The sequence below is a fragment of the Zootoca vivipara genome, chromosome 5 (assembly GCF_965207765.1).
Source record: "Zootoca vivipara chromosome 5, rZooViv2.hap1.1, whole genome shotgun sequence".
Taxonomy (NCBI): Eukaryota; Metazoa; Chordata; class Lepidosauria; order Squamata; family Lacertidae; genus Zootoca; species Zootoca vivipara.
The window spans coordinates 17,470,411-17,487,882 of record NC_142588.1 but is presented as its reverse complement, the minus strand read 5'-3'; the positions used below and the strand labels follow the sequence as shown (position 1 = coordinate 17,487,882).

General features: G+C 44.4%; 1 protein-coding gene across 1 annotated transcript in view; it reads right to left on the bottom strand.

Moving 5' to 3' along the window:
- Positions 1–14,867, bottom strand: part of RET (ret proto-oncogene) — an 87,963-nt gene extending 73,096 nt beyond the window's left edge. The window contains exon 1 of the mRNA XM_035138105.3: positions 14,118–14,867. Coding sequence (XP_034993996.3) covers positions 14,118–14,187 — 70 coding nt within the window. The 5' untranslated portion in view covers positions 14,188–14,867. The remainder of the gene's footprint in view (positions 1–14,117) is intronic.
- Positions 14,868–17,472: the final 2,605 nt, after the last annotated feature.

Genomic DNA, 17,472 nt, shown 5'->3' with positions numbered 1-17,472 from the left:
GAGATCAGTTTGTCTGTCTCAGATTCACCTTAATATAAATGAAATTACCCAGCAAAAGCAAGCTCACACCTCCCATTGAGTTTCCATACATATCGTATATTCCTGCATATAAGACTACTTTTTAACCCAAGAAAATCTCCTCATAAGTCAGGGGTCGTCTTATACGCCGGGTCGTATTTCTTATACGGCGAGTATATCCCAAACTCTATATTTTAACTGGAAAAGTTGGAGGTCTTATACGCCGGAATATACGGCAGTTAAGGTAAACATGCAAGGGGCTCTTTAAAAATTATACTTTGGGAATGATTCCTGCATCTGCATTACTTTATACTTTCTGGATGTCCCATGATAAAGTAATTGCATGCAATGTTAAAAATCAAGCACTGCTAGGAGTTGCTTCTTTTTGTTTTCCAATGTATTTCTTATCAATTTAAAAAAAATGATCTGGCGTGAGCAAATTTCTATTATGAAAGTGTGACCCAGAGAAAAAAGTCTTGAGAACCACTGATTTAGAGAGTCTGGGGTGGATGCCAATGTGCATTCCTACTAAACCCTTCCTCCAAAGTTCTGCAGGGTTCTGAAAGCACCACTGATGCAGGAGGGGGAGACCAATTTCCTGATATTTCCCTAACCTCCTCCCAAACCAACCCTCAAACTTGCTAGGTCTCTTAAGACAAACAGAAAGCATAAAATGCATCCTCTTCCCCCATCCCTTGTCCCTTCCTCCTGTCCTCCTCCTCCTCCATCCTGGAATGAAAAGCTTTTTAAAATAATAATTAAAATGTTGTAACAGTTTTAAGACTTCTGGGAGATAATAATTAGCTGGATCAAGACTAAGGACACAAAACAAGAGTTCCTGGAAGAATGCCTTGAGACCTAAGGAGATAACAGATCTCCTCTCTGCCTGCAGAGGTATCCAGCCTCTCAAAGCTCCCCTCTACAGGGGTGGAAAACCCTGCTGCCCTTGCCCACTTCATTGCTGGTACTTCAATGGCAGTAACATCTATGGAGTGAAACCTCCCATTCCCCTCACATCTGCCTGGAAGGGGGGAAGGGAGCAGACCAGCTCTGGAGCTGGCATAGTTGGGCCACTGGAAGAAGTGGGAGAGAAAATATAAACGGAAAATATATGTATGAACCTGGGCAGGTGGGGAGAGAGAGACAGAAAGACAACAAGACATCTTCCCTGCCAGCCTGAGCTTGGATTGGGCAGTTCTTGTGCTTGGTTTTTCTCTTCACTGTGCCCAAGGATTATTCTTAAATTAGTCTTCAGTTTGTCCTGTTGGTTTCAATGAGACTAAAGCATGACTAATTTAGACTGAATCCAATGCAGTCTCTGATCACAGAATGGAATAGCTAGTGGTCTTTCTAGATTTTACCGTGGCTTCTGCTTAAGCACCCAAAGTGCGAATGGATGCAACTTTCAGCATCAAAAGTGATTAATACCCCCAGCCCATTGTTTGGAAGGGCTTTTTGTTGTTAGGCTGCATCCTGTAATGTTTGTACATAACAGATGCCATAAAATCATTAGGATATCATACGGTTGCGATCACAACTACTAACTGTCTGAATTAATAACAGTTTCAAATTAATGAAGCTTGGGGCATCATTGCCATCCCTCATGAACATACATTATGAATCTCTAAAAGTAAATTCCCATCAGTGGATCATTAACAGGGAAATACCATTTTTAAACGAATCAATAACATGAATCAGCTTTTCAAAAGGCACTCGTGCAGGTTTTATTCAAAGAAATAGAATACCAGACAGACAGAGCAGGTACCCCTATTAACCTCTTAATGCTGAACCATATCCAGGAAACTACCAGCCTTGCATTCATTCAAACAGCCAGTACAGGCATCTGGAGCCACAGTCCACACTTCCATCCCTTGACTCAACCTGCACTCTCAGCAGCTCCTCCTCCTCCTCCTCCTCCAAGCAGCCCCAGGTTTTCATAGCTGGAAGCAACAAGAAAATCACTGCAAGGGCTGTTTTCAGATTTTGCTTTGGCAGTGACTGCTCTTGCCTGTAGCTGGAAGAGATAACGTAGGGAAAATCACAAATGAAGCCAGAGAGAGAAAGAGAGAGGAGAAAAGGAAAAGCAGCCCGTACAGTGAATGCCTTGTTTTCTCTGGCAAAGAAAAGCTGTGGTGGCTGCTAGGGTGAGTGGCTGGCAGCAGTGACAGGGAATCTCAACTTGCCAAAAGCACAAGGCTAGAAGAAGGCTCTCCAGCTAGTCCTGGCAGAGCTGGAGACCAACCCAGGAACAGAGACGCTGCAGTGTGCTTAGTATCTGGCTCCACTTATGGGGACTCTTAGCTGGTTGAGCTCTGTTGCAACATATTCTCTTTAGCTGCCTATGTTCACTGCTGGAACAAACAAACAAAAAACCAGTCCAGAATAGAGATGTTCCTGTAGGGTGCTAAGGTACTCGAATGGATAAAGGAACTAACCTGCAAACAAGTATAAGGTAACTAATGTGCAGATAAGCTTCAAATTGGCAAGTCAGCCAAAATAGTTTGCTTCTTCCTGACACTAATGCCCAAGCTCTGTACAGTATATGACTACAGTATTTAGATCAGCCCATTGATTCTGGCATCTTATCTTTAAACAATACTTAAGACTATGGTCTGGAATTTGAGACGCTTGGATTCACAAACTGAACCCAGTCTTCTAGGAGTGCATATTTAAAATTACAGACACACAGGCTGGGTAGCATGCAGGCTGTTTAGCCACAATTCAGTATTTCTCGTGGCTGGATATACTGAACCTTATTTATTTAAGCTTATACAAACATTAAATCTGCATTAACCTTTGGAGTTCATATCTCTTTACTCCTACATTCTAGATCACTAGATACTGATTGAAGTTTGAAGGTGGTATTTGTTTATGAATGAAAACAAATAGCAACTTGCTGAGATATAAATGTGCTTGAGTGAAAAATTTACATAATATTGGGCATCTACATAATTTATTCTATTATGGACTTGGAAGAGTTTTGCTTTCTACAATGTGACATTTCAGGGTGTTTTTTGGCTCATACAATGTAAATAAACATTCCCAGTTAAAAGAAACCTACAGCACTTCTTGCAGCAGAAACTGTACCCAACAACTGTAACCACAGAGTAGGTCAGTGTCCATTAGGTTTTCTAAGGGTTTGGTATACAAATACTAGTTTCCACTTATCCTACCATAACCTAGTATGTAGATACAAGATTAATGTGAACAAGCAGCCCATGTGACAAACCTAATTTAATAAAGTGGTCTGCCCTATCGATCATGTCCCACTGAATTCAGTATTTCACATAAAAGTGTTGGCTTTTCAGTCTTCATATTCCTTTCCATCCAAGGGATCTTTGGTAATAACAAAACTCATCAAGAGATACAGCAAAATAGGCAAGCGATAAAGAATTGGAGGTTGGAATTCTGAGGAGGAAACAGAGCCCAAGAGTCTTACCGTATATACTCGAGTATAAGCCGACCCGAATATAAGCCGAGGCACCTAATTTTACCTCAAAAAACTGGGAAAACTTATTGACTCGAGTATAAGCCAAGGGTGGGAAATGCAGCAGCTACTGGTAAATTTCAAAAATAAAAATAAATACCATCCTATGCCTTTCCCAGCTGACGGCGGTGGGGTGGGGGTGGGAAGAAGCATTGAAGAGCAGGCATAGGGCGGGGGTTCGGAGAGTTGTAGCGCAGCTGTCACCGCTGTCCGCCTCACTCGAATATAAGCCGAGAGCAGCTTTTTCAGCACATTTTTTGTGCTGAAAAAGTAGGCTTATACTTGAGTATATATTCTCCCACCACCACAACAAAACTTGAAAAAAATGTTAAAAAGAATTGAACCCAATCAGATTATGAGACCACCCCCTTTAAACTGGGAAGAGGGCCTTTTAAAAGTGAGGTGGTGGGACCCACACGAGGCATGAAAACCTAAGCATGAAACCAACATCTGATATTTTTATATTCTTTGGGTCTGTCCAGGTTTCTGCACTCTGTGCCCTACAGTGAGTTGGTTCTTCCCTGTCACAACCACATATGCCTTTCCCCATAGAAGTTATGTCATGTCCTGGGAGAAGGGCCCTGTGTCTCTGTTGGCTAAAGATACTGCATCTGCGGTGAGGAGCAGGGCTTTCACTGCAAATTGCTCTGAAGATAGGGAACAACCAACCTTGTATGGTTTGAAACTCTGCTGTGCTTTTAAGCTTGGGTCAGTACACTCTGACCATTAATACATTGCTGATGAAGAATTGTCGAAACAGGGCCTTGTCCTGGGATTTTTTTCCAGTGGAATTTATGGGGTTTTTTTTGCCTCACTATCATACTGGGATTGATTCCTATTTGAATTCATCATCGTATAAATAAAACCTTTTGAAGACTTATTTGAAATTCATCTTCCTCCTGGCCCGAGTTCTTGCAATTTACTGTTTATTTCTGGACTTCACCAAGAACTCCAATTTCTACAGTGCTTTTAAGCTTAGCAGAAATGATGCAAAGCCGGCCTCTTCCCAAGTGCCTATGGCTCTTGAACAAGCTTCTAGATCTTTACTGCCATATTGTTGTTGCTGGAAAAGAGTATCGTTTTTCTTTAACGGAACATTGTTTATGAGACTGTGATCTCAGATTATGTGATAGTATGACTGGTATTGGTTTACTGTTTAATTTTGTTAGAAGTTGCCTCCAGTCTTGGAGAAGCAAGAAACAAGTGCTTGAAACAAACATCCCCATCATTATCTATGCCATTTAAAGGAAGTCAACTGTGTGTCCAAAGTCCATTTTCTCTGCCTTTAAAGTCCAGGTCATAACCCAAGCGAAAATTCCAAAACAGTGTGCCACAAGGGAAATGCAAGTGTACTGAAACAGTGATTTTAATGACTTACAGATGATGTGAATTCAAGGCACCCAGCTACCCACAGAAGAGGCTGCCTGCTGCAGCTCTGCACGAGACCAAGTTCTGGCCTTCTAAGAACAGTGACTCATGCAGAAACACTGGGGCTGGACTCATCTGAAGGCAGGTAATTCTTACTCCAACACATTTAAGCTGTTTAAAGGAGTAAAGATCACGAAGCGTGCCTCCAATTTTAACTGAGGAATAAAAGTATGCCACACAGCCAAAAGAAACCTGACAATGCCAGACCTGCATGTTAGAATCAAGCCTCCAACTAAAACCATAAAAAACAAGGGATGATTTAGAGCACACAGTGGGGAAGGGATGAGAGGCTTATCCCTACCACTGTGTAGGCTTTTGCCCAGCCATCACTTTGCCAACTGGAGCTCCAAGAACAGAAGCCTTTGCCAAGGGAAAATGTGGTTATTTGGGGAAGAGAGAACACAGGCAAGCAAAGAGTTCAACTCTCACTACCATTCATGCTGCATTTTTAATTGCCCTCTGTCCTGCCCCTGTTTTTAAGAATTCACTGCAAGTCCTATCAAGTCATGCCGTCACTGCAGCTAGTTCGATCCTCAGCTTGCAGGAAAAGTGCAGTAATGATTGGCTTACACCAAGACTGGGGAACCTGTGGCCTTCCAGATATCACAGGACTAAAATTCTGATCATCCCCAACTACTGGTCATGCTGGTGAGGGCTGATGGGCACTGGAGGGTTCTCCACCTTAAACTCCAAAGAAAATCACACATTTCCATGAGCCTCCTCTTACCAAACCAGACTGACATCTCAAACAAACACCCTGTATCCACTTTTAACCTGGCCCTTGACTTTACCAGTGACCTGACTTTACTGTCTGCTCTCATTACCATTTCCCAGAAGTGGACATTATAATATATGTTAGGCTCTTTCTTTCTTTCAGCATTGAGGGGGGGTGGGACATTGAGAGAGACCATTTTAAAAGGTATTTGTTCAGCTAAAAGAAGCTACGGACACACCGCACTCGTGCATTCAGCATTCTGTCTATGCAGTTTGAAAACATGCATTGTCTTGGTTGTCACCCTGACTGACAAACGGCTTTCTCTTCCATTAATATTCACAGGGGATGCTTCTTTTTAGCATCATGTGTAAAAACAGCCTGACACTTTTCAAAACGGTCTGCAAATAAACCACTTGATGCCGAACTGCTGAAGATAGATGTAACAGATCATGTAAGCCAAGATCATCAAGATCTAAGCAGATATAAATAGTAGGTTGCACTACAAAAAATATTCCCTTCATCCAGAGGAATTCCTTTCCTGTTAAAATTAAGATAAACTTTGCATGCAACCCATAAGTAACCAGAATCTCCTAGGATATTTAGCTATGGGGTGAAGCAGGAGAACAGTATCAGTAATACAGTCCAATACTGAACAGAAGATATACTTACTAAATTAATCTATACTAGTATAATGAATTAAAAGCATTCTGTAGCACAAAGCAAGAATAGCTGGTGACCACTGCCAACACATGGCCTTGTGGAATGACTGTGTAAGGAGAAATCGTGTCCTCCCTCAAAGAGTGTTGCAGTGAGACCTGGCAACCAATCGCTTGTGTTGTGGGTGGGTACGATTGGATAGCCACAACACCCGATTGGTAGGTCCCTTGTTGCTGGGTTTAATCTGACCAATGGGACGCTAGCCAAATGGATCAAGGGACCTATATATGCCAATGCAAGTGACCCTGAGCTTTCTCTCTTGGTCAGTGCATCAGAACACCCGTCCACCTCTCCCTATATTTAGGGCTTGCGCGCTTGACCTTGCTATGCCGTCGTGTGTCGTCTGTCGTTGGGACAGGGGCACGGCAGGAATTTTCCCCACTTGGCTGATTGGCTGGTGCCATTTGGGTTTCGCCTGCTGCGAAGCAAATCGTCACAACTTGTAAGGTTGTGGATAGGCTCTGGTTCAGGTGATAGGGATGGGGGAACGCTCTCGCCATCCCTATGTGAAGGGGTATTCTGTTAAAGGAATCTAGGGACTCAATGGTTTAGTCAACCCTGTGAGGGGTTGTGCCCGTGCCTGAGTGCAGGGGGACATCTGGGTGGTGGACATAGCATCTCCTCGGCTTTCCGCCATCCCAGGTGTTCACCCTTGGCTGACCTATGGTAGTGCCCTGGCTCAGCGCTACCTGCAACAGTGCAGGAAGCTAGTCGAACCAGAGCCTATGCAACCACTCACTGTAATCAATAAAGTTGTAGCCTAAATTCTGCCAAAAACCAAACCAAAAATTTGTGTGAATTTATTTAAGGGGGAGGTTTAAAGGTCTGAACACGCAATTCCAGTTGCAAGTAAAGAACCAGTATTTCACAGTACAGCAGAGATTTAACTATATGTCACTGATAGCATTCAACACAATGGCTATTTCTAATTTCCAACTTTAACAAAGGGAGACCTCTACAGATTTTCGAAACAATGTTTGTTTTATACGATCAGTAGCTGTTATTACAAATCCCTACGGCAGAAAAAGTTTATTACTAAATCGAACATGTCTCCAGAATACTCAGTGGCTATTGACCATGTTTGTACCTAAAGCTATGAAGGGAAAGCTTAGTCTGAACCTGTGCCTTATCTATAGATGCTCCAGCACGAAACAATACACAAGCTGAAATACAGCTGTTCTTCAAAATTCACATACCGGTATGTGCTGTGCTGCTCACCAACCAAATAATATTTAGGAAAATGCCTAAAAGAGCAGAAGGGTACACAAAATAAATATATTTGTTAAGATAATACACAAATGTGTATTAGTGGAAACTGCTTGCAAAACTGTGTGTTAGTCAAAACTACATATAAAACATGTACTTTTATAAAACATATAAAACAAGATTGGAAAAAGAGCAGGGGCCAGGCCATTATTCACTCAGGATTTAGCACAAGGCAATTAATAAGTAGTTTTGGTAGCATCTCCCCCCCCCCAGCTTAGTTTTGACCCAATGGTGGGCTGTTGACTTTAACACCAATGATTTCTGGTCCATCAACTGGTTAATTTAAATTAGGGGTGGGGAATAATAATAATAATTTATTATCTATTAAACATTAAAAGCCTCCCTAAACAGGGCTGCCTTCAGATGTCTTCTAAAAATCTGGTAGCTGTTTTTTTCTTTGACATCTGATGGGAGGGCATTCCACAGGGCGGGCGCCACCACCGAGAAGGCCCTCTGCCTCTTCCCTGCAACTTGGCTTCTCGCAACCTCCAGCCTGGGGCAAAATTTGGCCCAATGTGGCCCTCAATAACTCCCTATGTGGCCCTTGGGACTCTTCCCAGGCCACGCCTCCTTCTGAGGCCACAGCCCTTCCCGGTACTATTCGACACCCTTCTCAAGTGACTTGAACTGTGCCTGGTTGCCTGAATGGAGGAGGAGGATATGTGTAGGAACCTCTAGTTTTTGTGGAGCTGGAATGTACAAAGTACAAAGAGTCATATTTGTGTCCCCCCCATCCCATTTTTTCACCTCTAGTCCTGCCCACCAATAGGATCTGGCTCCCCATAAGGTAACTGGGGCCCTCAGGCTGAAAAAGATTCCCCACCTCCAATCTATATCAAACCTTATTCACAGTAGAACAGTATCTGCCTTAAGTAATTATTCTATAGGGGTGGGGATCCTCATGGGAAACCTTTCTGATGCAGAGGCCACACCGCAGAGGTAGGTAGGGCCAGGGGCAAAAGTAGGCAACAAGTGTGACTCCCGCCATTGCAAAATAGGCTACATTCAGGCAACACAAAAGTCAGAAGGATCAACACACACACCCTCCATCCTCTGTTAAGGCAAGCAAGCAGTATCACCACAGCTTGCTTTCTCTGGGCAGGAATCTCTGAACGGAGCAACATTGAATCACGGGAGCCCAGAGAGCGGTCTATAGTGGTGCAGTCCAGGCACAGGTTTATCCCAAGGGAAAAGCTGTCCTGAAATGCTAGCGACTATGAATAAACCAAAGATGCATTACAATCCAAGCACAAGCCATATTTCTTTTCTCTTACCTTCAGTATGGATTAGAGATAAAGGCTTTTGTCTTACTGGTAGCAGCCTAAGATTTCATTGTTCTATAAAAATAATAATAAACTCATGACTACGTAATACCCGACAAAACAACATAAAAACATCCCAACAAAACAACGTAAAAAGATCAGGCGTACATGTTCCCCATCATTTTTCCGCGTCAACTATTAATTTTATTTACGTATAAAGCATGGTATGTGGAGGGGGCTGGGGGCGTGCGTGCAATCCTGCAGTTGGCATTTGGCTGGCTTAGTCCCCAAGTGGCTTAAGCGCCATTGCCCCCAGTGGAGAGGAAGGCCCACTGTCAGGGTACCACCTTTGTCCTCTGCCAACAGTGTGGGCCAAAACAGGACATTCCTTGTGGGTGTCAGGGCAAGGTCCATGAATGCCAAGGATTCTAAGCCCCCACCACATGCTCCCAAATGGGCCTCAAAGCTATGCCAGCCCTGGGACTGGCCTACTTATCGCCGTTTGTGAAAGAAACAGAAATGGGAACAGCAGCCACACCACCACCTCCTGCCCAGGGCACGGCTAGTCAGCAGGACTTTGGGTGTGTTGGCTGCTCAGCCGCACACAACAGAACTGCTCTTTGTTACATGCTTCTCTGCATATGATGGAAACATCCATCAAAGCAAAACATTTTAAAACCTGTGTGGCCCAGAGCCTGCAGCAGCAAAATTCCCATTTAGAATCCGTCATCTCTGAAGTACTTCTCAAATAAAAAAATGCTTTAACTTCCCAACAAACAAGGGTACACACACAAAATCTGTCGTACTTATGAGTTCCATAAGGAGGGCGTCCCAAACTGTGCCCTCATTGTTCCAACGTCAGTCAAAAAGAGTATGCAAGGGGGGGGAAGAAGAAGAGTTTGGATTTGATATCCCGCTTTATCACTACCCTAAGGAGTCTCAAAGTGGCTAACAATCTCCTTCCCCTTCGTCCCCCACCACAATAGACATCCTGTGAGGTGGGTGGGGCTGAGAGACTTCAGAGAAGCGTGACTAGCCCAAGGTCACCCAGCAGCTGCATATGGAGTAGTGGAGACGCGAACCCGGTTCCCCAGATTACGACTCTACTGCTCTTAATCACACCACCACACTGGCCAACCCAAGACATGCTGGTGTCTAAGGCAGAACAGCAAATTAAACCCCCTGCCGCGTGCACCATCAAATCAGGGTGCATTAAGTATCAAGGCTGGCCAGGTTATTTTAGCACCCAAGACACAAAGCATTACAAGCAGCTCTCCCTGGGAGTAAAAAAATACAACACATTTAATGTGCATTTGTTGCCCGTTCACAGTTCCCAAAATCAGCTGTCTGAAGGCAGCCACCTCACTCTATGTAACAGGAGGGCTGGCTCTCTCAGCAGCTGATTGGAGAGGTATATATGGGGGGAATGCTCCGTAAAGCAGGGGTTTCCAAATTGTGGTTTGCGGTCCACCAGTGATCTGCATGCCTCCTTCAGGTAGTCTATTGTTGCCTGCCTGTGAAGAACAGCAAGAGCAGTGGCTGTGAACAGTTGGCGCAGTGCATTAAATATTCACATTGATTTTAATTGTATTTTTACTGCTTCTATTAGTTTTCATACATGTATTTTATTATTGGCTGAATCCAAACTGCAACACAATAAAATAAAATATAATAAATAAAAGAGAGAGAGAAATACAAAAAAAAACCCTAGCACAGAACATTACTTTACAATTGCTACAGAAGGCAAAAGGAAACGACCCACCATTAAGGGGTCTATCAAGACCCTCAGCAATTTTCAGCGGTCCATGGGGTGGGGGGGGGGGAGTTTGGGAATCACTGCCCTAAAGTACAGTACACATGTAATGTTCTAAGGCGGAAGCACTTTTTACATCTAACTTCACCCAGGTATGACAAGTCGATGTTTTGAAAACACCTACATCACCCAGGCACACTTAGAGACAGGGACTGGGGGCATGCACAGAGGCAAATGCAGTTTGGCTACTGGGTAGCAGGGGCAATGGCCCTACCTAATTGGTCAAAGATCAATAAATCTGGGCAGCTTTCGAAATTCATCCAGAAGTCTACAGTACTTTCCTGTTACCTATGTGGATATTTCCGTAACATAAATAGGAGCTTTCAGACTTCATTTCTCCCACACGATAGGCACCTTATGTGCTAGACACCCTGCATTCCTAATTAACATTGTCCTAATAAGCATCTGCAGCTATGTTGACTCACAAATTTAAAATGGCATTAGTCATCTACTGAGGTCCACAAGCGGAAAATGTGCACCTAAGGAAGCTAACTTTGTTTCTTTGCTGAGGAAGGGGGCACTTCCAGTGGTAAGTTTGTTTTCAAGCCTCATGAGGAAGGAGACAAGAGTCTCGCATGTGAGACAAGAGCAGGAATTGGACTTCAGCCCCACTTTAGAATGTTATCTCCTGACACTGACTCTTAACACTCCTTCATGATGCTTTTGAATAGAATAAATATTTAGCCAATGAGATAAATAACATGATTAGCAGACTTCACAATTAGAAGCTCAACTAAGATATCAAGGTGAAAAGATGGTCAGGTAAAAAGACACAGCTATGCCTCCTGTTGGACCCACAACCTATATTTGGTATTTAAGAATCAATCAGCTTCGGTGAATAAGGAAGGAGGAAACTGAGCAGCATTAGCAAATGCTTACTAAAAGGAAGTTCAGAACTGGCAAGCATTCAAATATAAATGTGCTGCATCTTACAGAACAACCTCTGGTCCTATACAAACCAGTGTACAGAAGTGGGGAGTTCTCCTATGCAATGCCGCCTCCCATATTTTGGGGTTTGTAGTTAATTAAGGTACTGAAATGAATGGGAGCTGCAAGCCCCTGCACATTTAGATACTGGTTAAACAGGAGAACTTTCCCTTGCATTGTTCGCTTATTGCAGTTTTCGCCATTGACCATTGGTATTTTTCGCCAGATCTCCTACACCTGCAATTCCAGCCCACACACAAGAAAAACTGCATTCTTTTCCTTTCTATCTAGATCTGCATCCAGCATGGTACATGCTGCTAGACAGGTGTTAAGCTACATGGGGACAGCATTACCCAGCACACAAATACAGCAATGGGCACCTCTGTAGACTCACAAGCATTCATAGCATCACTCCTGAAACAACCCTCCTAGCAGTGATCCATTTGTTAAAACCAAAGAATGGTACAATATGTAGCCAATAACCCAACTCTGCGCACATTTGGTAAGAAACAAGTTCCATTGAATTCAATGGGACTTAATCTCAGGTCAATTCCACAGTATTGTCATCTAAGAAGTTTTGATATTTAAAGCAGAAGGGCTATTTTTGAAAATGTGTTTCTGTTCCTCATCCAGTACGCAGATGCTAAGAACATAAAAGCAACTACGTATATAAAGGTTACAAACATTAAAGAAGTAAAGAAGGAGGCAAATTAATGTTAAAGGGAGAAACATATTCAGTTTCTGGATTAGCATTTGCACTAAACCATAATCAGTTTAAAGGAGGAGACCTAAAACCAGCTTCCAAATGAATGAGTGATAAATATGATGCAGCATTTTACAGTGAAACATAAGTTTCCAAAACATGAACATGTGTATTCAAAAAATACAACACTGTACTGCTGGGGAGGGGGAGGATTTTGAGAGAATGATAATATACGGTCCTTCCCTCTCCCCTCCTTCCATTTCCACCCATACCATCAATATTTAGATTTGTAAGCTTCTATGGGCAGAGACCTGTCTATTTTGCCATCGCTGGCATTATCTAGATAATAATACAAAGAGGCATAGCCTCAGCAAAAATCTCTATTAACACATTTCTGAAAACATTCAGTACACTTTTGAGTATAAAGAGAAAACGGGGCTTTAAAATGTTTTCATTCTTATCGATTTTGACCTTGTCGATGTTACGGTTTCAAGTTACAGACACCAACTGAAGAGGCACAGAAGTTTAGATTGAATGATGGACTTAAGTCAAAGGAACCTCTTTGAATGGAAGATCTCAAATAGGGTAAGAGGCCCCAGGTACTGTATTCTTAAGAAATGTGTACGGCAGAAGAAGAAAAGACTTGTGTAAGTCGATCAGTGTTTCCAAAACTCAAACCAAAACCTCCTTTTTTCACTGTTTTTAACTGATGACTATTTAAAACCACTGTGAACTGGTTTAAAATGATTAATCATGACCCAGCATTCAGCAAAGGATCCTCCTCTAGATCAGCCACTGATGTCTACCTGAAAAAGGGTATTCCTTTGTTTTGGCTTTTGTTATTTTGAATGATTTAAAGGGGACCCTCACCCCGGGAGTGCGCGAACAAGTTTCTTTACAACACACAAACTTTGATTTATTCACGTAAACATCAGAAACGCTTTGGCAAACACGGCCAGATGGAGGGGAGGAAGATAATGGCTTTTTCTGTTTGCCTTAGAAACTAAACAGCTGCGGGAAGCATCATCTGTGTGGTGAGCCAATAACTTTTCATCTTGTAGGCGCTTCCATTTATCAACCTGAAGCCAATTTAATTTGATGATGGTGGGGAGAGAGAAAGATTTTTTTTAAAAAAAAGATCTTTCAGAAACTTTGAAACCAGGGTTTATACACAAGTATGATGAGATTGTAAAAAAAGAAGAAGAATTAAAAGAGTAAATCAAGAGCTAAAGATCAGAGGCATATTAAGGGGTGGGGTCGTTTCGGAGCACAGCCTGTCATCATCACAAGGGTGATCCGAGTAAAAGTTAAGCATTTTAAGACTGCAATCCTAAACACATTTCCTAAGACATAACCCCCTTCCCTAATACAGAGGGCTTATTTCCAAATAAACACACACAAAGTCTGTAGTCCTATGCCTACCCCTGCTCAGTCAGGAGTAAGCCCAACTGAACTTACACAACTCAGTCCTATGTTTCTTCAGAAGTAGCACTTAGTTCAATGGGGTTTACTCCCGAGCAAGTGAGCTTCTTAGATTGGCTTCCTTAGACACGAGTAAACATGCGTAAAATAGGGCTGCAACACACCCACGGATCTCAGCAGAGTAAACCCAAGCAGGTGCTCGACGCTCTGCACAGAAATCCACGGGACGAGGAGCCAGCTGCACGTTTACAAGGAAACGCATCTCACGGAGAGTATATTCAATTACTGTAATGCGTTAACTTTGGCTGAATCGTGCCCTAAACCAGTGCGAAGAGGGTTTCCCCATCAGATCTACTTACCCTCGCATAGGACGACGACACTTAACGCCCATCGGGCTAAAGGCATCTTTCCCCCTCGCAATAATCCCATCGCCTCTCCTAACTTCGACGGCAGGGAAGAAGTCTTGGCAAGGCTCTGGAGTTCAAACGTGCACTAGATAAGATAGTTCTCCGCGCTCCCTCCAAAGCAGGCGCCTGGGACTTGGGTGGGGATACAACAGTCCGCTCCTCAGTCAGGTCGCCCCATCCTACGAAGGGTCTCCAGACCCCCCTCGGCTCACTTGCGGCTGCCAAACGCCAACAAGACCAAAGGCTCGACTGGAAAGGGGGGTCCCCGTCTGCTCCTGCCGGCCTGGGTCGTGAAGACCCGCGCTTGGGGCGCCTCCCAGGTCTCTACTCTCCCCAGAAATCGAAGCGCGCAGGGACAAGGCGGATTCCGCCCACCTGCCTAGGCAGCACCGGCTCAACTCCCGTTGGTCTTTAGCCGCCCATCGGAGTCTACGGGGTGCTTCTTCATTGAATCTGGAACAGAGGGTGAGGGGGGGGGGAGAGAGAATTGAGCGGGTTCAAACCGTGGTGAGGGGGAGAGTGGAAATTAAGATCTGCTCCGTTTGCTTCCAAGGCGGCTGGCGCGCTCAGGAACTGCACGGCTGCATTGATCTTCTCCAAGTGCACTTTGCAGCGCCCCCTCCCAGGCGAAGGGGGGAAGGATGCCGCTCCGACGCCTCCCTCCAGCCGGGAATGGAAGGAGTTCAGTCGTTCGCTCCGCAAGATCTAAGAGGAACTCGGCTTTTGTGCTGAGCGAGAGGCGGTGGTGCTGCTGGCTGCCGCCTGGAGTGGTCTGGGCCAGCTGGGAACTTGCCTGGGTCCTTGCGGCGGAGCTGCCGTGCGCCTAATGAAGCTGCTGGCAGACAGGCACAGAGCAAGCGAGCAGGGCTGTTCCCCCTCCTCGCGGTGGAGCTGCTGCGCGGATGGCTCGGTCCAGGCAGCAAATGGACCAGCCGCTCTCTTTCTCCCCCCCCCCCCAAGTTAATGAACAAATTGCAGCAGCGAGAAGCGTGGGGAGAGGAGGAGTGTGAAACTGATCAGGGGGCAGGGCGCCTGGCAGGAAGGGACCCACCAAAAGGGGGCCGAAAAAGAGAAACGACGGGGGGTAGAGGGATCAAATCTCAAGAAAGGGCAGAGTCAAGGGGAAGCTAATGACCGCTTTGCTACAGGTGCTGCTGCTGCTGCAAACTCCAGCTATAGGAAGTTAGGGCGAGGGCGCCTAATGCAAAAGACCAGCATTTGGAAACGCAACTAGTCCTTGCATAATTTGCGCAACGTTTTAAAAACGAAAACACCCAGCAGTTTGGAGATGGGGCTGCATCCAAACAGCCTCCAGGCGCAGAGGCCGGGGCCGCCGTCATCTGCTCCCTTCCCCTTTCTTGGTTGCAAGAAAGCAGAAGCAGAGAGGAAGCCTTGGCTCTTGAAAAATGGCCGGAGGGGTTGGGGCAAGCCCAGAGCGGGGTGCGGAAGATTGGGCCTGCAAAATCGAGACAAAAAGTAGGGATGGGGTTGGGGTTGAACAGGGAGGACACCCAAGCAAACATGCAAAAAGGAGTTACCAAAAGATCTGGAGCAGGGCAGAGGGGCGGGGAAGAGAGGTGATAAAGCAACAGCAGCCTGTCCTCTGTAACTACATCTTAATACGAAGGTACCGATTTCAGAATAGTAACTTGCCCCGCCCTGGATACATTAAACATGCTGAATAATTAATTGCTGGGGAAACAGATATTTTTGTCTGATGGTGAGAGGATGCTAAAGGGTAGGCAAGCTACCTGGCAGATGCCCAAAGTAGACTAGAATGTATGCCTGCAGCTGCTGCTTATTAGTGTAACACCACTTTTGAACCACAAATGAGGGGGGGGGGGAAACAACTTTGCTCAACCTATTAGCTTTCCCAGCAAGCCATCAATACTCAGCTAAAAGCCCCAGCAAACGTTACATGCATTGTGGAATGGAAGCACTTGAGTGCCGCAACCACTTCTGTTGCATAATGCCAACACCATCTCTGCAGTTCCCTCTGGGTACAATTTCTTCTTTTTTGGGGGGGGGGGGAGTTGGATAAACTTTCTACACTGGGACCTGTCCCTTTTTTGGGGAATATGTTGCAAGAGGTTGAGAGGCCTTACTCTCAAGTTAAGTGTACTGGGGATTTTCACAAGCCTTAAAAATAAAAATAAATTGGTGTTCGAAAACACCTACATCATACAGGCACGCTCATCAGAGATGAGTGCTAGTTCCCTTGCTACCCACCTTGCTATGCAGCAGCAAACCCAGCTGGGTAGCAAGGGAACTAGCTTGGGTGAAGATCAATCCATAGGAATGCTTTTCGGCTTCTGAAAGTTTCAGATAACATTATACATTGCTTGCCCAGGAAGCATTACTTAAAAACTCTGCAAATGTTATGTTTATGTTCCTGAGAAACCCGAAGAGCAGCTACTAAAACCACTCAGTATTATGGAGCCCTAAATGAATGCACACACCAGTAAAAATATGTTCATATCTGCAAGTATTCAGTCCAGGAATTCCCAAAGTCTCTGTCATGAGAAACAAATATAAGGAACTAATGGGTCCAGAGTAGCTTGTAAGCTGCATCTTTGCGGGATTTAATGCTCTGATGTCCCTTACCCCACTTCCAAGAATCTGGAAAGTGGGTAATTCAGCCATATGTCTGCATCATGTTCAATTCCATAATTCCCCACCCTCAGATACAGTATGCCGTAACTGCTCTTTCCCTTAAGGGAAGCTACAAGAGTCACCTCCCCTGAACTTGTCGCCTTCCAATCTGGAGTCATGAGAAGCACAGTGATTCATACATGGAAGCACGGTGCCTTTGGACCTCACCCCTCAGAGATGTGGAGTGGTCAGAACACTATCAATGTATAACTTTTCAGGAGTAAAAGGGTTTGGCTGGCGCCTTCAGACGCCAGGCAAAAATATCCCTCTTCAACCAGGCCATTGGCTGATTAACATCCTATAGTACCCTTTTAAATGTGTTTGTGGGAGGGGTAGGGGGTTATTGGTTTGTTTTGTTCTTGTTTTTATTACACATGCTGAGTTTTTATATTGTATTTTTATGCTGCGAACCATCCTGAAATCTACTGATGAAGGGCAATATAAAGAAAAGGAAGAAAGTATACTTGCCTTGTGGTGAGGAGGTATGCTTTGACTATCACAAGTTTGGAAAATACTTCTCTGGCTGGCCTAACTGCTGATGCAAAACAAACCTAATGATGACATCAGTAACTTTACTGTCACTATTTGTTAGCAGCTCCTCTTGCTTTTGGACCACAAGTCTATCCAATTTTCCATAGCTGTACTGGAAACCGTT